This window comes from Notechis scutatus, chromosome 2 (genome assembly GCF_049901735.1).
Source record: "Notechis scutatus isolate UNSWTSFEM ecotype Mainland chromosome 2, rNotScu1.2, whole genome shotgun sequence".
NCBI lineage: Eukaryota > Metazoa > Chordata > Lepidosauria > Squamata > Elapidae > Notechis > Notechis scutatus.
Window position 1 is genome coordinate 55091350 of NC_142010.1, and position 27283 is coordinate 55118632.

General features: G+C 35.4%; 1 protein-coding gene across 1 annotated transcript in view; it reads right to left on the reverse strand.

Moving 5' to 3' along the window:
* CACNA2D3 (calcium voltage-gated channel auxiliary subunit alpha2delta 3) overlaps positions 1 to 27283 on the reverse strand; it is a 607379-nt gene that overhangs the window by 359173 nt on the left and 220923 nt on the right. Inside the window, exon 4 of the mRNA XM_087954773.1 lies at positions 27098 to 27157. Coding sequence (XP_087810899.1) covers positions 27098 to 27157 — 60 coding nt within the window. The remainder of the gene's footprint in view (positions 1 to 27097; positions 27158 to 27283) is intronic.

Consider the following 27283-nt stretch of genomic DNA (forward strand, 5'->3'; position numbering starts at 1 on the left):
GATGCTGTTCTGATCCAATTTAACGAACATTTACCTTTAGTTTTAGTAGCAGATGCTTCACCTTTTGGCATAGGAGCCGTTTTAAGTCATAGACTGCCTAATGGTTCTGAGGCACCCATTGCCTTTTTCTCCAGAACGTTTTCCCCAGCTGAGCACAACTACAGCCAAATTGGCAAGGAGGCTTTGGCTGCAGTTGCTTCTGTCAAAAAATTCCATGAGTTTCTATATGGACACCATTTCGAGTTAGTTATGGATCATAAGCCTCTGTTAGGTCTTCTGTCAGGCAATAGACAAACTCCTCAGATTTTGTCTCCAAGAATGGCTGCCTATTCCTATACACTGGTTCATCGAGCTGGCAAGAGTCTCAGCCATGCTGATGCCCTTAGCCACTGCCCCCTGCCTGTTACTGTTGAGGATCCTGCACCAACTAATGCTGTGTTCCTGATCAACGATCTCAACCTTCCCATCACCACCCTTGATATCTCTGCCCACTCTGCCAGGGACAAGGTAATCGCCAAGTCCTTGACTGGGTGGGAAGGGGGTGGCCTGCAGTTCCTTATGCCCCTGAATTTGTGCCCTTCAAAACTCGCCAGCAAGAATTGTCTTCTTTGCAAGGCTGTTTACTTTAGGGGACTAGGGTAGTTATCCCTTCCAAGTTGCAAACCTCAGTTTTAAAAGTCCTGCATGAAGGGCATCCCGGCATTGTCAGGATGAAGGCCCTAGCTCACAGTTATGTATGGTGGCCAGGCATAGATGCTCAGATTACAAGTTGGGTGAATGCTTGTCAGTCATGCCAAGCTACCAGACCTGCTCCACCAACATCCACTCCAGGCATGTGGGAAGATTCAGTGACCCCTTGGTCCTGGGCTCATATTGATCTGGCTGGCCTTTTTCATGGGCGTACATTCCTGGTGATGGTTGATTCTTTTTCTAAATGGGTAGAGCTGACCTTGATGACCACCACAACTTCAGAAGCTGTCATTAAGGCTCTATCAAGGATATTCGCTACCCATGGCCTCCCTGACACTATCGTGTCTGATAATGGCCCCCAGTTTACTTCCTGTGAATTTGAGGTCTTCCTAGCTAACCTGGGAATCAGGCACGCACTTACAGCTCCTTTCCACCCTGCCAGTAATGGTCTGGTTGAAAGGGCAGTCAGGTCTGCTAAGGAGGTCCTGGAAAGGCTTGGCCCATAGATTGGCACTCTTGGCTCACTAAGTATCTTCTAACCCAGCACACGACTCCCTGTGCCACCACTAATCGGTCTCCGGCTGAACTTCTCATGGGTAGACGTCTGAGGATTACTTTAGACAGGCTCCATCCAGATTATGCCCCAGTCACGACCCAAGGATCAAATAGCCAGACAAGGGAGTTTGCTGAGAGTGACCAGGTCTATGCCAGGAACTATGCGGGGCACCCTTTGTGGATGCCTGAGTGGATTGTGGCAGTAACCGGTCCTAAGTCTTACAGGGTCCAACTGCAAGACAGGCGCATTTGACGCCGCCATATCGACCAACTTAGAAGGCGTTGGAGTTTGTCTGCAGATGGCCCTCAGGACATTCCTGTGGCAGAGAAACCACCGGTGCCTGAAGAAACTTCCTGCAAACCTGACAGCGACACAAGCCTACCTGAGCAGTCATCAATCCCTCACCCAGAGCCGCCTGAAGCCGAGACGCCAGCTCCGTCATCATCAGAAAATGCCTGACAAGCAGAGAAGTTCCATCCAGCAGCAGTTCCATCGGAGCCTAGAAGATCTGGCCGCTTGCACAAGCACCCAAGTTACCTAAAGGACTACGCATGTTCCGTGCTGGGGGAAAGGAGTGTTGCATTCGGAAAAGACTGAGCTGAAGTCTCCACTCCGGTCTGTGTTTCCAGCGGGAACACAGACCATTCCTATTGGCTGATGCCATTTAACAGCTGGCTATAAAAGGGAGCTGTCAAACGGCATCAGCTGTTGTCCGCCAGCTGGCTGCCTTGTTAGCGCGGCAGCTGCAGCAACCCTTTATTGTTACAATAAAGTAAAAAGCTGAAGTTTGTTCCGCGTTCACCTCAGTTATTCCGCCACTCCACAACACTCTCCATGACCAGTTTTTTTTATTACCTACTGGGAGGAGGCTTTGCAGTATCCCTTTTTTCCACTATGTATTCAAAATGAAATGTGATTTATATATGTGTGTGTGTGCGCGCGTGTATGTGTATAGCATATGTATATGCATGTATGGGTATGGGTGTATATATAGAGAAAGCAGGCATCAGAATTTCATTTTTAACGGGTACCAGTGTGTTCTCAGAAAAATTGATAATAAAGGTAATCTCATCTCATCACATCTTATCTTAAAGAATATTTCTGAAAAGAATACTGGAGCATATATAGTAGATCTACAGCCATATTTTTATTTTTGAAAGAAAGAAGCTTCAACTCATTAGAATATGGTTATGTTCTTCTTTTTTTTGTAAAAAAATTATTTCAGTTTTCACAAAACATAATACAAATAAAATATCTTTTTTTGAGAATAGCATGATCCCGGGTTATCACTTCTCCATACAGACACAAATTCAATTTCATATTCATCTTTGTATTTTATTCCATATCTTATTACTATTTTAGCATTTTCTCAGTAATTTTTCCCTTCCCTTAGTTTTCTCAACCTTGTTTTTAATTATCTCATTCCTTTCTAAATTCAATTATATATCTTTTTCTAAGTTTCAATATCTTTCAAATCATTATATTTATATTTTTGTCTCTCCTGTTTCAATTTCATATTTTCTTCTCTCATTAAACAAGTTTTCTCCTGTAGTTACTGATTGGAGTATGATACCTTTGTATCTTTTAATTTTTGTCCATTCAAATCTTATTTAAACTTCAATTTACAATTATAACTTTCAATATTTAACCTCTATTTTATAACACATAACTTTTGCCAATTGAATTCTGCTTGGTACATTCTTAAAATACACACTAAGTTCTTAAAGAGAAAATATGTATATAACAATAGTACATAAAACACTTATTCTATTCCAATTCAGCTCAACCATTAATGTTAATTACAATCTTCCATTAATATTAATTAATCTCTTTAACATTGCTTTTCAAATAAATATCATACTTCCTTAGGAACACTTATAATATTTCCATAATTTTTTTTATATTTCTTTCATATTTCTCTTCACTTAAATTTTTATAAATCATTAATAACAATTAAAATATTCCCATCTTTTCCTAATTTCATTCTCTTATTCTCTTTATTTCATTTATTTATTAACAAACATTCCATTCCATTATAATAAATATTTTATCTATCACTTTAATCACACTTGTTTCATATTCTCTAAGTTCATTTCTATTTCAAATATAACAATGCTGTTTTATGTACCCTTGCAAAATCCTCTCTTTCAATTAAATTTTCACCCATTGTCTCTATGTCTTCTAAATAGGCTTATACCTTTAATCCTTGTACGTTTTCCCTGTATCTCTATATCCTGTTTCTGTCCTTTATAACTTCTTTTCCTTTCCTTCTTCCCCCTCTTCTTCTCCCTCCCCTTTTTGACCCCTTGTCTCTCTAATTCTAATTCTCTCTTCTGTAATCCCCTCTTCTGTTTCTTTCCAATATTGTAATTGCTTTTCAAACTATTCTTTTTTTGGTTGTTTTTTCAGGTCTTAAATTTTTCATTCTCTTTCTCCCTTTTCCCTTTTTTCTCCACATAGAGTTTCTTGGTCATTAAAAATGGCTTCTTCTTTGTCACGCCCTTCTTGTTCTAAATGCGTTTCTTGTTGTTTCTCATAGTTCAAGATCTCCATTTCTAAGAATTGAAATACGAAGCCAAAAAAAAAAAAAAACCACTTCCTTCTTGTGCCTCTTCTTTCTGTTTTTTAAGTTCCATTTTCAGTTCTTCCAAGAGTGATGCCATTTTAAGTACTTTTAAACAACCACCTGATTGATTTTAATCATTTAAATCCAATAACCAAAAATCCAGAAATCACCAAATGATCCAAAAAATCCAAGGCTTTTTCTTCTTGCTTCTTTTTTCCACTTTCTCTTGCTGGGGCTCTATTTATCTTGTTACAAAGTTTCAATTAGAATGTATCTTTTAGGAATCTTGTTAAAGTTTCACTGTTAATTCCTTTTACTTCAAGGTGGTCTCCTCCATTTTTCCAGATCCTGCCCTTTTATTTTTTTTCCTTTTCTCTCCTTTCTTTCTTTTAAAAGTTTTTAAATATCCAAAAAATCTTTATTTTCCCTTTGACATTTTATTTTCAGTTTAAATGCCTATTAATGTGTAAGTGAATTTTTATCAATTTCTTACTTAAGTCTCTTAGCTGTCAATATGGGGAAGGAAAGAAAACAAAGACCAAATCTTTCCCCTTCCCTCTCTCCTTCGCCGCTTCAAAAATCTTCTTTGGGAACAAGTTATTCTTTATAGTTCAAATTCCAGGGTACCTTATATTGTTGCTTTTTCACTTCAACCCGATCAGTCAAAACTTTCTCTTCTTGAGTTGGCAATTTATGTTATTGCAATTGGAACAAATGGGCTTTGGTAAAAAAAATTCATTCAAGCCATTGAAATTATATACTATGAACAAACTGCAAAGGTTATGGTAAATGGAGAACTAACAGAATCTATAGATACAAGAAAAGGGACAAGGCAAGGTTGTCCACTGTTGCACCTGCTGTTTGTGTTAACATTGGAAGTGTTGACTAGGAATATTAGAGAAGACAAAGAAATAAAAGGAATGAAAATCAAAAAGGAAGAGTATAAATTGCAGGCCTTTGCAGATGACCTGGTATTTATATTAGAAGATCCATTGGAAACAGCACCTAAATTAATAGAAAAAAATAGAAGAATATGGAAAGGTAACAGGTTTGAAAATAAACAAAGATCAAACAAAGATATTATCGAAGAATGTGTTAGCAAGACGAAAAAAAAAAATTGGAAGAAGTTTTAGAAATATAGGTCACAAACAAGGTTAAGTATTTAGGGATATATATCATACCAAGATGTAGCACACTGAAGGAGGATAATTATCTTAAACTCAAACAGCAGATTGCAACAGATTTGACAAAATGGGTAAACTTACAATTATCACTTACTGGGAGAATATCTACAATTAAGATGAATGTATTGCCTGGAATTTTATATTTATTCCAGACAATTCCAATCTGACTAGGGAAAGAGTTTTTTGAGGACTTAAATAGAATTGTGCTGAAATATATTTGGCAGGGCAAAAAAGCAAGAATAAAATTAAAATTGTTACAAGATGCAAGAATAAGAGGAGGTTCCCAGTCTCACCCCTCTATTGTTATTTGCTTGTCTTTCTCTCTTTCGACTGCTGAAACGGTGGGGGGGGAACTTGGAGGGAAGGCGGGGTGTGCTTCCGTGGGTAAAGGGAGGGCTTTGTTTCTTTCCTTTTTGTGCCTCTGTCCTTTTCTGCCACTGACTTTTCAAAATATGTCAAGGTCCTGTGCCTCTCATCCCTGGAGTCCCTGTCCTTTCAAGTTTTTTGGAAGATCATTGTCTTTGGGGGCTCTTCCCTTGATGCTTCCGCCATATCTCAGTTTCGTTGTTCTGTTGCTCCTCAATTTCCAGTAAAAGAATATCGCCCCCATGGTCTGGTTTCTCTTGGGTTTGAGGCGTCTGCAGAGGGTTTACCTTGCCTAACTGGGAGTTGCATTACCAGGTGACAAATTTGATGTGGGTAAAGGAATGGATAACATTAAGGAACAATAGACTATTGACCTTAGAAGGGCTTGACTTGCTGTTGGGATGGCATGCCTTCCTTTGGCATAAGGGAACTAAAACACAGGGGTATTTTAGAAGACATTATATTCGTGAGGCATTGTTTTTGAGCTGGGAGAAGATTAAAAGACAATATTATTTAAAAATTCCATTATGGATATCTACCATTGAAACTTTTTCTTATCCAATAATATATAAAAAGGAACAAACAGTTAGATATGGGGAGTTATCGAATGAAAAGGGTGAACTTAAATCTATGCAAGCGTTGGAAGAACAAGGTGTAAAAATGAACTGGTTTTCATATTTGCAAATACAATCTAGATTTGATAAAGATGTTAAAACAGAAGGTATTTATGATAAGTTGACTGACTTAGATAAAATTTTGATGGGTACTGATGAAAAGGCAATTAAAAAACTTTATGGACATTTATTAGAATTTAAATTGGAGCAGGAACAAGTTAAAGAAACTATGATTGCTTGGGGGGAATTTTTTTGGATATAGGATTGGTTTAGAAAAATGGCAAAAATTCTGGTCTCAAAAGTATAAAATGCCAATGTCAACTGCATATAAAAATTTTTTGTATAAGATGTTTTACAGGTAGCATCTACCCCCGACGAGACTTGCGAGAATGTTTAAGAATAAATCGGATAAATGTTGGAGATGTCATCAGATACCTGGTTCATATTACCATATATGGTGGACATGCTTGGATGCAAAGAAATATTGGACTAAAATCCACACATGGTTGGAAAAAATGATAAAAAAACATATAGACTTTAAACTAGAGATCTTTTTATTGGGAATTATACCGGAAATATACAACAAAGAGTTGAAATATTTGATTGTAAATGTATTAACAGCGGCTAGGATTGTATTTGCTAAGAATTGGAAAAAAGATAAAATACCTATGCAGGAGGAAGTTATTAAGAAAATTATGGATTTGTGCTGAAATGAGTAAATTGACATTTGAAATTAGAGAACAAGAAGATAAACAATATTATATGATATGGGATTTGTTTTATCAATGGTTGGATAAAAAGACATGGTAATGTAATTGACTAGATAATTCTGTGATAGAAATTTAATAGATTGATATAAACATAATATAGACATATATAACCATTGGTTGAAAGTATAACATAATTTTTAAGATAAAATTTGGAATATATCGTATAAAATGATGGAATAAATAGTTTAGTCATGGATGATTAATAACTGATAAATATATAAGCATATGTTAGTTTGACAATGTGAAAATTGATATAAACTGAGTAAATGACTATAAAAGGATAGCACAAAAGATTTGTAACCAACTGACACACTGTATGTATGTAAAATGGAAGATGGTTTTATGTTTTGTATGTGTATGTTTGTTTGTTTTTTTAAAAATAAAAACTTTTCATTAAAAAAAACTTTCACTTCTTATCTTCCTCCTGCACAATTTTTTCTGGTCAAGTTCTTCTTTGAGGTGGCCATTTCTGACCACCACTGCAACCGCCTTTGGGAAAGGGAGTAATGGCCAGCTGAGGAGGAGAGATCTGGCTCTCCTCGACACTGCTGGCAGTCTCCTCCCTCTTCACCAACTCCATAGGGTGGCTTTTGGCCCAAATCCAGCTGGCTCAAGGGGCTCCGGTGGCAAGCATGGATCGAAACCGCACACCAACGTGCCTACCATCCCTGTCCTATTGTTTCTTTTTTTAAAATTTTTTTTAATTTTTCTTATATGTATCCATTTCATGTATCCATAACTATGTTTATACTTATACCTGTTATCTTATAATTGCTTGACTAAATAAATAAATAAACAAACAAACAAACAAACGATCGCAGATTTTGGTCCGTCGCCAAAGAAGCTCAAACCAGAAGTCAGAATATGGTTACGTTCTTGACCAAAGTGCAACAGTCCCTGCTAGAATAACTAAACTGGGCTCCTTTGTTACTGTGATGAGATTTAAATAATGAACTTTTCACATTAAGATCACTGAAGAATTGCCTTTTCCTGCACCTGGTTAGAACAAGAACTCCTGTGGTTTTTAAATGCTTTTATTTATTAATTTGCCAGTTTGGGGAAATGTTTTGTTATTTGGAAGATTTGGCTTCATTCATTCATTCATTCCAATTCAGAATAGAGCTGGAAAGGACCTTGGAGGTTTTCTAGTTCAACCTCCTGCTCAGGTGGTATTCAGTACCATAAACCAGTAGCAGAAATTTTGAGTAGTTCAGTGAACTGGTTCTGACCAGTTCTGGAAAACCAGTAGCAGAAATTTTGAGTAGTTTAGCGAACTGGTAGCGGAAATTTTGAATAATTCGTAATACCACCTCTGATTGGTCCTGCCCCCATCTATTCTTTGCCTACTGAGTCCCAGCTGATTGGCGGGGTCTTCTTTTGTTGCCCTGCACAGGAGAACAGAGCTGGAAAGCAGGTTAGTGGGGTGGGGAGAGAATGGGGATTTACAGTATCCTTCCCCTGCCACGCCCACCAAGCCATGCCCACAGAACCAGTAGTAAAATATTTTGAATCCCACCACTGCCCTTTACCATTTATTTGTTTATCTTGTTTATTTTATTTTATACATTAAACTGCATTAAGGAAAAGTGAGATATATACAGTTATGTTTAAGCATGCAGTAAAGGGGATGGAATTATGCATAATTATCCTACAAGTATCTAAATTTCAGCCTGTATGTTTCCCCAAGGTATTGTCCTTCAGATACCTTGGCTGGCTGGCAATAACAGGAATCTTATTTCAGCACATAAGTTGGGGGAAACCATTTTATATCTTTACTGGTGATGATAGAGAAGTTGTTTTTGTGCCTGTTGTATTCAACACGGAACAGGAGATTTATTTTTCAAAATATTGTCTGGCAACTTTTTCAACAAATTCATTTTATTTGATTACATGGCATTCCTTCAAAACATCATTTTCCATTTAAACTTGAGAAACACATTGTGAATTAATAACATGTTGAGAAACAGGGTCTAGTCAATTAAGAGTGGAAATACATAATACATGCCAGATATTTGTTTCCCTGCCATGGTGCAGCAGAGAAAATATATACAAAATTAAGAAGTCCCATTTGCTGATGACCACAGAAACCTCTCACTGACTGAGTGGAAGACCATTAACAAACAGATTACTAACTCACATACTTTTAGTGGTTGTAATGAGGATTTACTGAATTACACATGTGGGAAAATGTAAACAAACTCTTAGGTTGGGAGAAATGACCTATATACCTTCCGATTGCCCAGTTACTGTTCATCTTGAAAATGCATTTCATTGGCTTCTCTGACATCATTTACTTACCTTACTTCCTGAACCACTTCTCTGAATATCATTTTCTTCTTATGCTTTTCTCTGGCATACAGCTGGAGATCAAAACTGCAATCCTTTGCACAATTTTATGTATTTATTTGTCAAGCATGTATTAGATAACAGGTATAAGTATAAACATGATTATGAATACATGAAATGGCTACAAATAAAAAGGAACATTAGGACAGGGACAGTAGGCAGGCCCCCTACAGACCTCTTAGGAAAGGGGTGAGGTCAACAGTAGACAGTCTAAGGTTAAAGTTTTTGGGGGTTGGGGAAGAAACCACAGAGTCAGATAGTGTATTCTAGACATTGACCACTCTGTTGCTGAAGTCATATTTCCTGCAATCAGTTTGGTGCAGTTTACCTTGAGTTTGTATCTATTGTGTGCTCTTGTATTGTTGTGGTTGAAGCTGAAGTAGTCATTGATAGGTAGGACATTGCAGTAGATAATTTTATGTACTATACTTAGGTCAGACCGAAGGTGGCGTAGTTCTACGTTGTCTAAGGCTAAAATTTCAAGCCTGGTGGCATAAGGTATTCTGATGCGAGTAGAAGAGTGGAGGACTCTTCTCATGAAATATCTCTGGATTTTCAACTGTATTAATATCCAATAAGCAATGTGGGTTCCAGACAGATGAGCTGTATTCGAGAATTGGTCTAGCAAATGTTTTGCATGCTCTAGTTAGTAGTACAATATTACTGGAGAAAAAGCTACGCAGGATTAGATTAACAATTCTTAATGCCTTTTTGGCTATGTAGTTGCAGTGGGCTCTAGCACTTAGATCATTAAAGATAAATACTCCAATGTCATTGACAAAGTTTGGATCCTCAACAAGGTCTTGACTATTTAGCTTGTATTTTATTTTCTGATTTTTTCTGCCAATATGTAAGACAGAGCATTTGTTTGTTGAGATTTGAAGTTGCCACTTGTTTGACCATTCTGACACATAGTCAAGATTTTTTTGAAGGGTAGCAGTATTGTCAGTGGTATTGAATAGTTTTACATTATCAGCAAACAGAACACAATTGCAGCCATTTCTCATACAGTTCTCCTCCATGAGCCTTTCTATACCCTATCCTAAACTCTTGGTCTCCAGCCCTAGAGTTGCTGTCTCCACTTGACCCCTGACATATTTGCCTGGTGGAAGAATTTGAAAGAATTCGGGAGTCAAAATATCACTAGACAGAGCTGTTGTCCTTTGTGCTCCGAACTCTCCACTCTGGTACTTTAGCTTTTCTCAGTGTTGTACTTTCCTTATACTTAGAGCTATGGACACAAGGAAAGTACAACACTGAGAAAAGCTGAAGCACCAGAGTAGAGGGTTCAAAGCACAAAGGACAACAGGTGTGGGAATAAGGGATGGAACTTCCTCAAATTGAGTGGACCCTTAATATATTTTAGATGCTGAGGATGGGCATATCTCTCTTTCCCTCCCTCCCTCCCTCTTCCTCCCCTCCCTCTCCCTCCCTCTCTCTGCATGTGTATAGTCAAACTGGGTAAGGCTGATATGAGACCAATCCAATTTTACCTATCCTTTACTATTATTTTAATACATGCCTGCTATTTCTCTCTCTTCACTGCTGCACACAGAAGCATCTATCCTGTGTACATTATAATACATTGATATTGTATGTAGAACATATTGTTTGTTACTATGGTAACGGATTTACAAATGAACCTCTCTGCATGATAGAGAAGCTTTCCAGAAAATAAAAATCAAACCAAAATTCATAGTTGAACTTTTTCCTGCTGTTTGTATGCTGCTGTTTATATTAAAAATGTATTGAATTTATGGTCTGTATAAAATAACCAAAATGCTTTACAGATAAAGATACTATCCAATATTAAATAAAATCAACCCACAATTAAAGCAACACTAAAGCAAAAGCAGCTTTAAAGTACTAAAGACCAGACTAGAAAATGTTAAACATTACATATGCAGTAATGGGGGGGGGGATCCTATTTGAAATAATGTCTTCAAAAGGAGATTGGCAACTCTTTAAAAGCATAAAGAGAGAAACCAGCAATAAATATATCACCAAAACAAGCAAGAATGATGATGTTTCAATTACATCCCTTTCTGCCCCATTGCAAACATGACCACCCATCTCCAGGAAATAGACATGAGACTAAATTATGTCATTTAAAAAAATGGTGATCCTCTGTGGAGAGATTATCTTATTATTTGTCTTTGTAAATAGATCTGGAGCCTTTTCAGATGAAAAGCAAAATAACAGTATTTTTCAATAAATAAATAAAAAACTATGCCAGTATGTATGAGCCTTAAACTTTTCTGTTCTACAACTTTCCTCAGAAAACTGGGAGAAAGAGTTTGAAAGGATTTTCTTTTTATTGCCTAGAATTGACTATTGTAGTAATCCAAAACTGATTATCTTAATTATGTAAGGATTGCCAACTGTGACTAAATTTTTTGAAAAGAAAATCAAAAGATTCACTAGTTGGTAATGAATTATAGGTGGACAGTTATATTAATCTATGGTAGCCAAAAATCAGAAGGAACCTGGTAAAAAATTTACCCTGTGGTAAGATGGGTAGCCAATACATTCAATAAATTAAAATAATAATAAATAAATAAATACCATCTTTTCCAGCTAAATAATTTTATCAAAAGCCATTTTTCTTTTTTAAAAAAAATGCTTCAGCATTATTTCTGATAAATAAGTCCAAGTAATCTATAGGAAGGTATTATTTTCACTGTGTCCTAACAGTAGTGGAATGCCTAACACTAAATTGTATTAATTGTTTGAAGACATCAGAAACATACCCTTAATTGGATGAGCAGACAACCATCCTCAGACAAGCATTCAGAATAATTATTAGGAGTTTTTATTGTGTGACGCAGATGGAAAACAAAAATATTAATGAAAAAATAATACTTAAAAGCCTATGATTTAGCCCCAAATAATTTCAGTCTTTATTACAATCTCCTACTAATGCCTCTAATTGCTAGAACTCCTAGAAATATGATTGATATCTGGAGGGCACCAGTTCGGGAAACCTATTGTCAACCCTAAAGTGAGCCTGGCTGAAGCCATCTTGGAGGCTTCAGGGTTGCCATACAGTATGGGTGCATTACTTAGAATGCTGACATCTAATTTAATGATTCATTTTCCTTTCATCTACACCAGGGCTTCAACCTCCTGGCCTGTGGACCGGAGGTGTCACGCGCTGGCCATGCCTATGCCCGGTTTTGCAAAGGGAAGGAAAGTCCCAATATGTCACCTGACGCCGCCGTGATGCCATGAGTTTGCCTCCCCTGGTCTACAGGCTCTGACAGTATGCCTTCATTATATTCCTTTAACTCTAATGTCTAGGAGTTAAGAATAGGAAAAATTATGTTAGTAAATGGTAAATTCCTAAAAAAATAGGTATGTTTCATAAACAAAGGTTTACAAAAGCATTTTCCAAGTAATTTGATGTACTATGTATTTACATGGAATGTTTCATATGTGAATATTTAAGGAAACACATGCCTACTGGTTTAAGTAACAAATTTTGGCCCATATTAACTTCTTTCATTTGAAGAAGGTGTGATAAAGTCTTACCAACATTTCCATACTCTGTTGCTTTTCTGTATGATTCCCTAGTTAAGCTCTGATTCCAGAAATAGATCAAAAGTAAAAAAAAAAATGTCTTTTGTATGGAGATAAGACAGGAGCAAATATATCTCATATATTTTGTGAATTCTTCTTTAATATTACAATTAACCTTCAGCCCTGCATTATAAACATAAATAAAGTAGTATGCATAATCCTTTTAATAAAAACATTAAAAAATCAAAAAGTAGATGAATCCATGATCCTAAAAGAATCCCAACTTTTGGTAAGTATTCAATATATATGCCTTTAAACATATAGGAACTTTAATAGTAGTTCTGCTCTAAGAGTAATGTGTTTTTTTTAAATTGCAGGCTGTTACAACAATCTGATGAAATATTTGTTTACTAACAAGCAGACCTAAAGATCTAGATAAAAGGATAAAAAAACAAATATAACAATATATTACTTAGAGATCATGAAAATATACTTGTGAAGACATATCTGTAATTTCTAAACAAGAAAAAATACAAAACAAAATTCAAAATAGATATAATACAACATAAATAATATATATAAAATGTACTAAAAAAATCAAAGGGAAAGAATAGAAATGTAAAGCAACAATAATACAATATAAAAACAATAATGTTCCAGATGCTCATATTTTCTTAAATGATTTGTTTAAAAGTATCATAAAAATTCATCCTGCTGTATTGGTATAAAACAACAGTGGCATCTAGTGGCTAGTAATATTACTTTTTAACTATCTTCTAGAAAAATGTAAGTGAATTCTGTAAATTATATTTTAGCATTTGATCACTGCTATGCTCACAAAATGTGGAAGAAAAAATGTTACGTTTTGCTTTAGTGTGAACTTAATACAACCCAGAATTGTTTCAGCACAGTATAAAAAATGTTATCTTTGTTATATGCACAAATTTCATGTTGTCAGAGCAACATTATCATATTACATGTACTGAGATATTAAACAGAATTGCCAGAAAAAAAGTTAATATCCACATTTCCCCCCTCTTTGAATAAACCTTTCAGAGGGCTTGAATCCCAAAAGTTAATCAAGAATTGGCATGAAAGCAAGCTTGATGACTTGTGGTCAGTCCCTCTCTCTTAGCCCAACCTACCTTACAGGATTGTTGTTATAAGGAGCCTTGGTGGCACAGCGATTAGAATGCAATATTGCAGGCTAACTCTGCCCACTGTCAGAAGTTGGATTCTCATCAGCTCCAGACTGACTCATCCATCCAAGGTTAGTAAAATGAGGATCCAGTTTGTTGGGGGCAATATGCTGACTCTATGAACTGTTTAGAGAATACTGTAAAGCACTATGAAGTATATAAGTCTTAGTGCTAATGTTATTGCTATAAGGAAAATAGGGAGAGTATTATTTAAGTATGTTTTATTGCCTTGAATGACTATAAAGACTGGGTAAAAATCAATCAATCAATCAATCAATCAAACAAACAAACAAACAAACAAACAAACAAACATAAAATAACTTAAAATCTATTTGAAAGCTATTTCCCTGGCTGTTCTCCCCAGCATTCTGGCTGGAAAATTAGGTGATGCTCCTTTTTGTTTGGGGGTTATTGTTTTAATTAAGGTGACCTAGATTATATGCTGCTATGTTAATTTTAATTCTTTATGCCACCCGGTATCATGCTTGTGATGAGATGACCAGCTCAATAAAATAAATTTCAAAGTGGCCACTATGAAAAAAACAGATAAATATAGAACACTGTTACTATATGTTACAGTGACATAATAACAAATTGGTTTGCCTAACTTTTTTTAACTGAAGGAAACCATACGCTTTTTCAAATCTTTCTGCAAAATCCCAAATTTCATAAAAAGACACTTAACAAATTTCTCACTTAACAACATAAATGTTGGATTCAATTGTGGTCATAAGTTGAAGACTACCTGTATTTTTTCCCTTATCTCTATAGGAAACTTATCAAAATGTTGAAATACTGTCTTGGTTCAGTAATGGTTGGATAAAGAAGAGCAAGCTGAAATTAAATCCAAATGGGGAAGAATCAAATTAAAAGTCCAACTTGGGGACTGTAATTCAAACTATTTTGTTGGCATTTTCCTTAGATGTGCTCCTTAATTTCCCTTGAAGGTTGTGCACTGGCACAATTACATTTAATCTGCCTACTGAGCCAATCTGAAAGTCAATGTTGTGTACAGAATAATGTGCTGGACTGGGCCATGAAAGATCCATTGTCAATATCCTGTTTGATAATGGGATTCACTGAATCACCCTAGATAGGTTATTACCTTTCAGCCTCATCCCTTCACACAGGAGGGATGTTCTTGTGAGAGTAGAAAAACATAATATCAATTTCCAATGTTCATTTACTTATCCAACAAATTGGAGAGTCTAGCTTACTTAATAAGTAAAGGTAGTCCATTGTTAGTTCTCAGTACCTAAGTTAAGTCATTTTGATGAAGTTCTCAGACCTCAGTTGAAAGAACTTGGCACACTGGATAAACAATCATATCAAGTTCTTGTTGGCTGCAAAATGTCTGGCTAAGGTGACAGTCAAGAAAGGCGATTTCAGTTCCAAATAAACTTCTTTCATTTGCCTATAGCAAATCCATCTGAAAATTCCCCAAGTTCCCCCTTTGCGGCTCACTGGTGAACTCTGACAAAAATAAACCAGATAAGTACAAAATCAGATAATTTTGGGTACATATTACTCAGTGATAATTGAAAAGCAACTGAAAAAGAATGTGGAGGGAGGGAGGAAGAGAGAGAGATTAGATTGGTTCTGACTTCATTGGCTTTTCATAAAGCCTTAATGAAATGGTTCTGCTGGTTGGACTTAGGGAGGCTGGACGTGTAGTAGAACCTAATTAAATTGATCACTGATGGAAATTTTTGTATCTAAACTGCCGATTATGTTATATACATTTTTATTGTTTTACATTGCTTTTTAATGTTTTTTAGCTACCTAGAATCATGTATTTGAGATGGGTAGCCCTATATACATGAAAGCAATAACTGCTAGATTTATTATATTCTATGTGGCAAAATGCAAGTTTAAACTCAATGGCCAGTACAAATGGTGACATGTCAAAAGCTGAAAATAAAGATTGTGAAACAGATGGTGAAACAGGAAACTTGAGAAGACTACCTCTCAAGATCATTCTCATCTTCAAACCCAGATCTCTTATACTTAAGGATTCCTCTGATGGAGGTCTTGGCAGTCAGCTTATCAGTTCCTTCAAGTCCTTAATTGTGCTACACCTGATCTTATGTTGTTTACATGCAGTCATGAACTATTTATCAAGATGTTCTTTATTCAGGTGTTGTATGAGTTCAATTGTAATCTTGCCTTTTGACTGCTTTACAGCTTTATTGGTTAAAAAACACTTTGCTTTTTCTGAGTTACAAGCTTGCATGAGATAAAGTGCTCATTAAAAGAAAAAAAGGGGAAGCTCCTTTATCCACAGAAAAGAGATTCACAGTGTCCTATTTTAGTTTGTACTCCTCAATTTAGCCTTTGTCTTCCCAAATGGGATAAATGAAAGAAAACCTAATAATTTGCTGCAACAATCCTTCAGTTGCTTGAACTTCAAAGAAGCTAAGAATCCTTTCATCCCAATATAGAAAGATATGAACTAGTCACAGTTGTATTCTGAATACAATTCATATTGTTAACTCTTTGTTTCAAACAATCACTGATCTCCCGTTGTGGAATGTTCTCTTACCACAATTAAAATTAGCCTTCAGACTGTCTTTTAAAATTGGAGTTTATTTATTTTTCAGTCTACCATTTTCAATTTATAACAGTAGCATTAAATATTTCAGTATTTATATAAATATTTCCGTATTGCTTTAGCATTGTTTATAGTTCCTAAGCCACAGGAAATACAATTTTATCTGAATTTTTATGCCCTGCCTTTAGAAACATGATTATTATATATGTAAATAACATTATTGTAGTTAAATACTGGAAATATTACTTTTACTGATGACAACAATGATGATGATGCTATTATAAATTAATTATTCTTGCTTACTGTATGTCATTAAGTTTATTGGATTTCAGATTTGTTTTGTAATTTCTGAATTAGGCAACCCTTATAAATTAAATATCTCCTTAGCTGAGTTGGTAAAATAAACGAAGATCACCTCTTGCCTGTGTGAATTTCCAAAGGCAAATAGACATTGGCATGAAAAGGTAAGTATCGTATTACAGACATTAAAAGAGTCAGCATGATGTTGTGATTTAAGAACTGGACTACAGCAGGAAGACCCAGGGCCTGTCTACTTTTAGACATGGAATCTAGCTAGGTGACCTTGGGCCACTGACTCCCTCTCAGCCCTAACAGTTTCAGCATCTGTGACATACTGGCTGAAAAACAGCTGCCTACATCATACCAAACCTTGAAGCCTTTCTGAGAAATAGACAAGTGCAATGCAAAAACAAGGAAGACTGCAACTCTGAAGACACCATAATCTGAAAATACAGCAAAGACATCTGCAGAGAAGACAAACAAAAAACAAAAAGCAAGAATCTTGTCCAAAAGATCCTTGTGGGGGGTAGATAAGAAGGAAGCAACTTGCTAAAAGTCAAAGGAGAAATATTACTAAAAGGATACTTTACAAGGAGAACATAGAAATCCCCTCAATATTATTGACAGCTACCGGATTTTTGAATCCAAAAGGGAAGAACTTTTGGAGAATAGCAATAGCACAAAGTCTTATATATCGCTTCACAGTGTTTTACAGCCTTCTCTAAGCAGTTTACAGAGTCAGCCTATAGCCCACAACAATCTGGATCCTCATTTTACCCACCTTGGAAGGATAGAAGGCTGAGTCAACCTTGAGCTGGTGAAATTCTAACTGCCAAACTGCTGGCAGCCAGTAATCAGCAGAAGTAGCCTGCAGTACTGCATTCTAACCACTCCACCACCGCAGTGGTTAGAATGCACTGCACCACAGTGGTTAGAATGTTAGAAAAAATTCTTTAAACTCTAACCCAATCTTTGAGTGATCCTAGCTGCCATCTTCTAGCTCATTTTTCCTTACCCTTAGCAACTTTAAGATATGTGGAGCAAGCTGGCTAGGGAATTCTGCAAGCTGAAGTCCACACACCTGAAAGTTGACAAGACTGAGAAACAGTTCTAGCTAATGCCTGGGAGGCTAGGTGCGAAGGGTGTGTGTGTGTGTGTGTGTGTGTGTGTGTGTGTGTGTAAGAGAGAGAGCGAGAGAGCGAGGGGGGGGTAAGAAAGCAAATGAATATTGTACCCATTAAAAGTTTGCTGCCACTTTGAATTCATTAGGCCTTTTGGGTCCTAATTACTTCTTCACTGCTGATCAGGGATGAGTGTCTTGTATGCTCTACTTCAGGGCTGTCAAACTCCTGGTCCACAGGCTAGATGCGTTATGTGCTGGCCACACCCTTGCCCAGTTTAGCAAAGGTGAAAAAAATTCATGATACATCAAGTGACAATGACGTGACGATGCGAGTTTGACACCCCTGCTCTACTTGCACCTGTCTAGAAAACCCAGGTAAAAAGCAAAAGAAGACTAAAAGATCCATAAGCCAAATCTGGCATGGCATGTAACACAACCAAGCAAGACAAACACTAAGAATACCACATCACCTCTAGTACCTGTAGACATTAATCCTAATCGAACAGCCATAGAGAGGAGGGTGTCATACAACTGCATTCTTTATGAAATGACCTTCAAAAAGTCATTCGTAATGAGAATCACTTTGGGGGGAAATGGTGTCATAAAACACATAATATAAAGATGCCACTTAATCAATATTAAATAACAGCAGGGATGTTAAATAACATGGTAGGAATTTTTTTTGTTTACAATTCACATTTTTATTACGATGATGCTCTTCCATAATGATGGTAATGATATTTCAACTACATTCACTCCATTAAAGATCTATCATCACAGACAATATGTTAATTGGCATTCATATTTATGACTATATAATTACATCAATTGTCAATGAACAGTGAAAGGACTTTATTAATATTAGCAGTTAAGATGAAAAGAAAATGTGAATTACAGTGGCTGTTTGTAATTTTAATTATTGTTAAGGTTTCTGATTTCTACTGAAATACAGAAAACTGTGATTGCAATATTAATTTGCACTGTTTAATATTTTAGGAGAAAAATAAAGTAGAAAGTCAACACACTGATTTACTTTTGCTGTTATGTTTCAAAGTATTGCTCAGAAGCTTCAAAACAAAAAAGAAAAAGAAAAAGAAGCTATAGGAACATTTCTTTCCCTATAACAAACAAACAAAGAAACACATGTACCTTATGTATTCAGCATTAAATTAAAATTCCTTGAAATGTGTATGTTAATAAAGCTGGAATAAGCTGAGAGAAAGACATGTGCAGGTATTCTTGTAATGCAGTATGTTAAACATATTTGCTATTTTCTAAGTCTCATTTTTGTGTTACACCTAATTATTATTGATGAACATTTTAAAACAGCCTAATCATGACATTTGGCAGATTTGCCAATGAAACACTACAGAAGAGAAAGTTGGCATGTATCTAGTGCAGCAGAATAGCAGCTGGTAGTCAAAGTAAACTTTCCCTTGAGTCAAGCTTAATTTCTGGTGACCAGATACATTCATATTTTTAGCAACAATATGAAACAACACGGTATTGCCTTCTTGCAGGTTTTTTTTCAGCTTACAAACTTGGTATCTCTTATCCAAATGTTTAGCTTTTTTTAAGATCAGTACAATTACCATGTTTTTATGACACCAGCTAGTTCTTCAGTATATCAAATTTCATTTGAAAATTTTGTATTTAGTTAAAACATTTATAAAGCCTCCCATCTTATAACAAAGTCTGGGTGGCTCCAAATCAAAAATAAAACAACATAATAACCAAACACATTAAAAAAAACTATAAAGAAAACTATAAAAAACAAACACATTAAAATATATATTAATTGAAAAACTCCACCTGCAAGGTGCATCCAAATTTCATATTGTGATTTTTCACATTGTTCATGATGATGCAGTTCAAGAAAGATTAAGAGGGGAATTTGTGCATTTGCCAGGACGTGCTTAGGATCATTCCTACAAATAAGAATCTTACATGAGCCCATCACATTTGATCGGGCAGGGAAGGCATATCGCAGGGTCCATCAGCCAGGGACTTGCATTTAGTGGATCCCAGAAGATGGGCCTTTTCTGCTGAGGCACCCCTGTGGAACATTCTCCTCCCTGAAGTTAGACATGCAGAGGAATCCCACAGGGAAGTCCCTAAAGATCTGGTTATGTCATCAGGCTTCAGACATTTTTAGATGACTCCACTGTGGTTGATATTCTTACTCTTTTTGTGGGGTTTTCATATATAAAACAATGTTTGATAATATTTTTATCTGAATGTTTTTCTACCTTATACATATACATATACATATACATATACATATACATATACATATACATATACATTCCCTGAAGAATCCTATGCCCTTTTTCAGTGATTCAGCATTTTCTCTCATGTCTTCTGCCTTATTTCAGAATGTATGTTTTTTTTTCCTCTCTCTGTTTCTCAGATGTGCCACTATTCTTAAAAAGAACATACAGAAACAAATAATTAATATGTGCTTTATGTAAATTTTGGAATAATAAACTGTTTATTTAATTAATTTATTTGCCTTTAAATATATTAATTCAATTAAGAAGTGCATGCTCGAATAGCTCTGGAATGGAGTGTGAAAAGGAACAGTAATTTCATTTTTCTAACAAAAGCAGCATTGTTAATTATCATCTTGTAATTAAAAGAAATTCAATGTATTTTTTTTTTTTATCTTAACACTTCTGCTGATGTAAAAAGGCCGGGCACAATGCTCCATGTACTGATACAATGTAACTTCAATTTATTTGAAGTTATTTGAGAAGAGCTACAATAATCAAACATTTTATCTGGGATATGGTTTTATCAGAAATAATTGCAAAATTTCAGTGATTAATTATGTATGTGAACAGTATGTGACCCAATACTAACAAAAGATATTATAAAATCTACAATCTTCTTGTTAAAGTTTCATTACATTGTGACTATAGTTGCTACTATTGTTACCAAAAGACAAGCTTTATTTATTAAAGACATTATCTATCTGTTATGGAGCAATAAAAATGATATCAGCATTCTGTATCTATCAGTAGTGCTTTCTCTTTAAAAAATCATCCTTGATTATTGTGAAAGGAAATGTTTTCAAAAGTTAGTTTAGATTACTGTTTTATAATCATATTATCAATTATTATAACATCCATTAAGATGAACAGCAAATAACCAATCTTTTGGGAAAATTATTTGTACTACCTCTAAAAGATCAGACAGAACTAAGAATACTTCTTCACTCAATATTATCTTTAATAATCAAATGTTTATAATGGCAATAATGGCCTACCATGTTTTATATATTCCTGAAGTTCTTTCCTAAATATATTTTCTGGGTTTGAACTGATCTGGCACATAGTTAGTATGCATACTGTTTAAAAGGTTTAAAATATGCATACTGTCTAAAAGATATGCCAGTAAGACTAGTAAACCTGAGCACAAGAGCAAAATAATGCAAAACTAATGTGTGAAGATAGATAGAAGATAGATAGAATTCTTTATTGGCCAAGTGTGACTGGACACACAAGGAATTTGTCTTGGTGCAAATGCTCTCAGTGTACATAAAAGAAAAGAAACATTCGTCAAGAGTCAAGAATCATAAGGTACAACACTTAATAATAGTCATAGGGTACAATAAGCAATCAAATCATACTAGAGTAGCAATTAAACACTTTTTCACTCATCTTCAAAGTTTAAATTTTTAAAACCTTGATTTCCTTAAGACATTGATCTTATCAATAATCTATCAATGATTAAAATGTATGGAAGGCATACTGTTGAGGATCTTGCAAATAATGGGATTTTTCTCCCCCAGGTCCCCCTGTGGCTGTGCTCCCCCACTGTTGTGGAGGCATTCCCCAAGGAATGAGAAAAGAACATTAGAAGTGAATGGCATATTCCTGGCAGGATCATTCAAGGCATGAAAATGAACCCAGCCATCTAGCAAAACCAAGCAGGCACCTACATTGGGCAGCAGTGATATAGGAAGATGCTGGAGGCAGATAATCATTTTAGTGACAAGGCATCAATTCATACTGCAAAGGAGAAGCAGTGTTAAACCACTCCTGTATTTTTACAAGAAAACCACAAGGATAGAAATACAAAATGAATGAATGCATCAAAAGTGAAGGACCCAACAGTCAAGAAATATGCTGCAAACTAGTGGTGGGATTCAAATTTTTTTACTACTGGTTCTGTGGGCATGGCTTGGTGGGCGTGGTGTGGCTTGGTGGGTATGGCAGGGGAAGGATACTGCAAAATCTCCATTCCCTCCCCCACTCCTGGGAAAGGTTACTGCAAAATCCCATTCTCTCCGCATCCCACTAACCTGCTTTCCAGCTCTGTTCTCCCTTCTTTGTTGTGCAGGCCAACAAACGAAGATCCAGCCAATCAACTGGGACTCAGGAGGCAGAGGAGAGATGGGGGTGGGGCCAGTCAGAGGTGGTATTTGCCAGTTCTCTGAACTACTCAAAATTTCCACTACTGGTTCTCCAGAACTGGTCAGAACCTGCTGAATACCACCTCTGCTGTAAACTAGTACCTGACAGTACTAGAAACTGGAAAAGACAAATGCCATGTCATGTGTACACCTACAAAGATCAGAATTGTGTAAGCTATGGAATTCTCATTGAAACTGAAGTTGGACTTTAAAGAAGCAGGATTGGAAGAGTATTGATGCTTTTGAATTAGTATTGAAAAAGATCCCCCTAAGATTATCTTGGACAGCTAAGAAAAACAACTGAACAAATCAACCTAGAGCGGTCACTCAAAGCACAAATAACCAGGCTAATAATGAGAACAATCAACCATGGAATGGTTTGTCTTCAGAAGTTGTGGGCATCCCAACATGGGAGGTTTCAATGAGACTACATAGTCATTTGTTTGAAATGGTATAGGGTCTCCTGCTTGAGCAGGGGCTTGGACTAGATGACCTCCAAGGTCCCTTCCAACTTGTTATTCTGTAAGTCTGTTGTAGGCGCAAATTATCTTACTTAAGATACATTATGGAAAGATCCAGGTCTCTGGAAAAGGCTGTAATGCTGGGAAAGGCTGAAGGAAAAAGAAGATGAGCAGTAACAAAGTGGACAGATTCATTGGTAATGGATGCACCATTGAAAAACCTGAAAATAAGTGGATCATTGGGGGGGAATTTATCTGGCTGCTAAATGTTGACACTAACTGGATAGAACCTAATAAATCAAGGAGTTTGGGGAAAATAATTTGAGGACTCAGTAATGTTCAATGATGTATTGTTTTAAAGCTGTTGCCTTTATTTTTTTTTATTCTAGTTTATTCTAGTTATAATAATTATGTATTATGCAACTATATGGCTCAAAACTTTTCTAAAGTTCGGCCATAGCTTAGTTAGAGCTAAGTTCTAACTGCTATAGTTAGAATCTGTGGGTTCTAGATATCTTAGCAAGTTTCTCAAGATCAAATGGAACAGTTAAAACTTTAATTGTAAATTTACTGAAAGTTATGTTTTCACATCCAACAAACATTATCATTTTGGATTCTAGTGACATAGCTGTACTTTGATTTATGTTTTTTGATGAAGAGATAGTATCATTTAAGATAAGATTGTCCAATCTTTTGACTTGCCTGGGCCACATTGAGTGAAGAGGAATTATCTTGTGCAGAATATAAAATATACAATATAGTTAATGCGTATAAATAACAAACTTCCTTTATTTTTATTTTATTTTTTATTGTGGGACTACATTACTTGCTGTCCAGGGCCATATTTGGCCCAGGGATCATAAGAGCTTGGACATATCTGATTTAAGATTTCTATAATTGTCTCAAATATTGTCTGTATCATGGCCCATACTTTCACTGCTAGAATATGTGTTTAAATATATTTTTTTCTGGAAAACTCAGTATGAACATTCTCATTTTTTATACACCCACACACTTATAGACTGAAACTGACTGACTGAAAACACAGGAAAAGAAAAAAAAATAAAGCTATTCAGTAGATATTTTTTCCCATTATTCTATTTGTTATTCTCTGGGATTTTCCAACAATAAATAGATGAATTCCCTCCAAACACATCTGAAGACCAATTTTATTTGTATTCATTCACTCTGAAGAAATCACATGGAACTTACTATCAAATAAAGTTTCTCAGTCAAGCTTAACCTTTTGCACTATAGGGATAATCAGGTGCATGATGACATACAACACCAGCAGAGGGAGCTCTCCCTACAGCCTTCTCCCAACCTTGTTAGAGACACCAGGATGTAAGTGAGAGAAAATCTGAGAGTCAAATTTCCAGTCTATTTGGAGGGAACTAAATTTAAGAATGACATTATAAAGTATTAAAAGAACATTTTTATAGAAAGAAAATGGGGAGAGAGATGTTGGCATCCATATGTACATAATGTTTACTGGAGAACAAATTATAGCGGGTGATATGGATGTTACCATATCTGTAAAAAGAACATTCCATATAAATATTTCCGTATTTATATTTCCATTACATACATGTAGCACCTTGGTTTGTTGTGTCCAGAACTGGATCAACTTTACAGTGTAGTAATAGGGAACAAACACTCTCCTTCAATATAATTCTACTTATAGTAGACTAATTCCTACGAATATTATTTTGTGAAGGAAAATAGCAAAAAATACTTGTTCTGAAAGAGATTCTAGGCAAGTTTATTGATAGACTGATAGATAGAAAACAATTTGTGGCTTACTGCTATATAATCAAGGTGTGTATCTCCCTATCTCAGTACTGGTTTGCACCCATCCTATTTCCATGCTCAAATTAATTTCAAGAGAAGGAAAATTCACCTATGGACCTTTTCTAATCAGCAAGCTGCACGGGGTAGGAGATATAACAAAGAAAATAGTCTTCTAGGCCACTTTACAAAGATAAGGGAAAATCAAAAATACCACAAATGAAATATAAAAGGGATGAAGGTTGAAAAGCAAGCCCCTTTTATAGAGAACAAAACCATCTAAGACATGTTGAATAGATTTTACAATGCTATTTGTAAAAGGAAGGATGGAGTTTTGCCTTTCCTTGAATGCACTACCAATTTTATAATTTCCCTTCCAAAGTAAAGGAGCCCAATCATTACTTTTCATTGAGCAGGAAGTATTATAAGGGTTTGCTGTTGTTGCCTTTTAATAAAGAACCACCTCAATCTCCTGTGAAGGGTGGCAGTGGGGTTGCCGAAATCAAGATTAACAATTGATTAGTTTTAATGGTCCATGACAACAATAAACAATAAGACCCCTGTCAGAAATTAGATTGTGCTGCTAATGCTGCCAACTCAAATGACTTTTAAACTAAAGGTGCTCAACACTTTTACAAACATAAACATTTAAGATATTCACAAATTCTGGAAACATTTGTCTTAAATCATAAATTAGAAAACAATAGCTTTTCTTTGATTTGAGCAATCGATCTTTCTGGCCATTAGAAAAAAAACAAAATAGAGTAGAATATTAAAATAATAAATACATACAATCAAAGTTTATAATCAAAAGTATCCTTTTGATTGTAATCTTTAATAATACTTTAAATAATACTAAAAGGGAAATGGATATTTCAGCTATATTTAAATTATGTCTTCATTGTACTTCTTTAATGTATTTGAAGCATTATTTCTATGTGTTTAATTTTAAACATTTGCACCATATTAGTCATAGTAAACACTGCAACACATTCATATTAATACACTGTGCTATAATCTGGAAATAAAACCAACACTATTTTTTGTAAGCCTACGATGCAAAAGACCTGAGATAACATATAAGAATCTAGTCAATATGCATCAGTAGAAAAATATTATGGGCTGGGGAAAAGGAGGGAAAAAATTTACAAAACATTGTAGTAAATTATATAAACACATGAGCTTTTTAATGCAACAAGAAATAAGGCAGGTAAATTCTCTTGCATAATTTTGCTACCAGTACTTAACTCATTTTGATGAAACAGAAATTATTTCAATGGAGAAGAGAATTTTGAAGGAATTCTCATTAAAAGTATTGAACAGTTTTATTTTTAGCTGTTTTTGTTGGCTGGTTGACTATAAAAGTGATCTTTGTTGTAAAATCATCTTATCAGCAGTTTCAAATTTCCCTGCTTTTCCAAGCTTCATTCAGTCCTAAGAAGGACCTTTTCCCATTGCCTTTTTTTTTTTAATCAGAGGTGCTAGGAGTACTCCCATAACCATTTCTCCACAACCATCTCTCCGTGGCCAACTCACTGCAGGCCAACTCAGCACAGACAATTTTGTAGGATAGCTCAATGTGATCAATGTTATCTGCCACTATTTCTTTGACATTATTTTTAATTGACAAAAATGGAAATAATGTCAAAGAAACAGTGGCATATAACATTTATTGCCTTGAGTTACTCTGTGTGAAATTATCTGTGGCGAGTTGCCCCACCATGAGTTGGCTGCAGCATGTTGCCCTGCAGGAAGTTAGCCATGCTGCAGCAAGATGGCCATGGTGGATTGGCTGTAGCAAAATATCCACGGCAAATTGTCCCCTTCCACATTCTCACTATAAGTGAGAGTCCTGCTCTTTGTAGAAGAATTTCTCCTTCATCTGTTGAAATTTGGACAATTTTTCTCTCTCTCCAGAAATGTCATGGATATCCCTACAGAGCCAATGATGCCCAGCTACAAAAATATGTGGTAAATAGAAATATGTAGTGATGTATAGAAAATGAATTTTACTTTATTTTTTCCCTTTTCTCTTATAATAGTAGTAACTGAGGATAGCCAAGCTGGATATCTGTCCTTCATTCAGATAAAACCATTTTTTAAAAAAATATAACCAATATTTAAATGATGGCATTTGCTATAACAACTTGGAATTTGCTATACAGCAGTGGATAAATGCATGGAAATTAAGTAAATCCTAATGGATATTTGTTAAAAAGGTTGTATGATTTCCAATAGCAGAAGAGTCTATCAGCAGAATAATGCTTTTAGCTCATTTCCTGCCTATGTCTTCCCATTGGCTTTTGCAATTTATGATGCTAGATAACATATAGACATTTCAACTTACTGAATCTCTAGTAGGATTTATATTGCTTTTGAGTTTATTTACCATCAAATCTTTTGAAAAGCGAACTTTTAAAAGAATATTTCAGTCACTTTAATAAACAAACAGGCATCCTATTGCTATTGTTTGATCACTTCTTTATAGCAATTTTTAGATGACTATAGTTTGATTCTATAATGAGAAGGCATCTCCATTCTTTACTAACAGTCCTTTTATAGATTCTGCTCTCTTTCTATGAATAGTTGTAGCGATTCATGAAACAGAACCTTTTGATTGTAACTGCTGAAGTCAGATTTTTCTTACCTGTAAATCAGCATCAAATGTATGTTTCAGGTGAGCTTCTTCTGCAGCTTCAACGAGGCGCTAAACAGAGAAATGTAAAGAAGTAAAATTATTTCCTAGAAATTTGATTTTCCTCCCATGTTGATAATCAAAATGCAGGTTTTTTTAAGTTCAACATACTCAGTTCCACTATACTAATTGCTATAA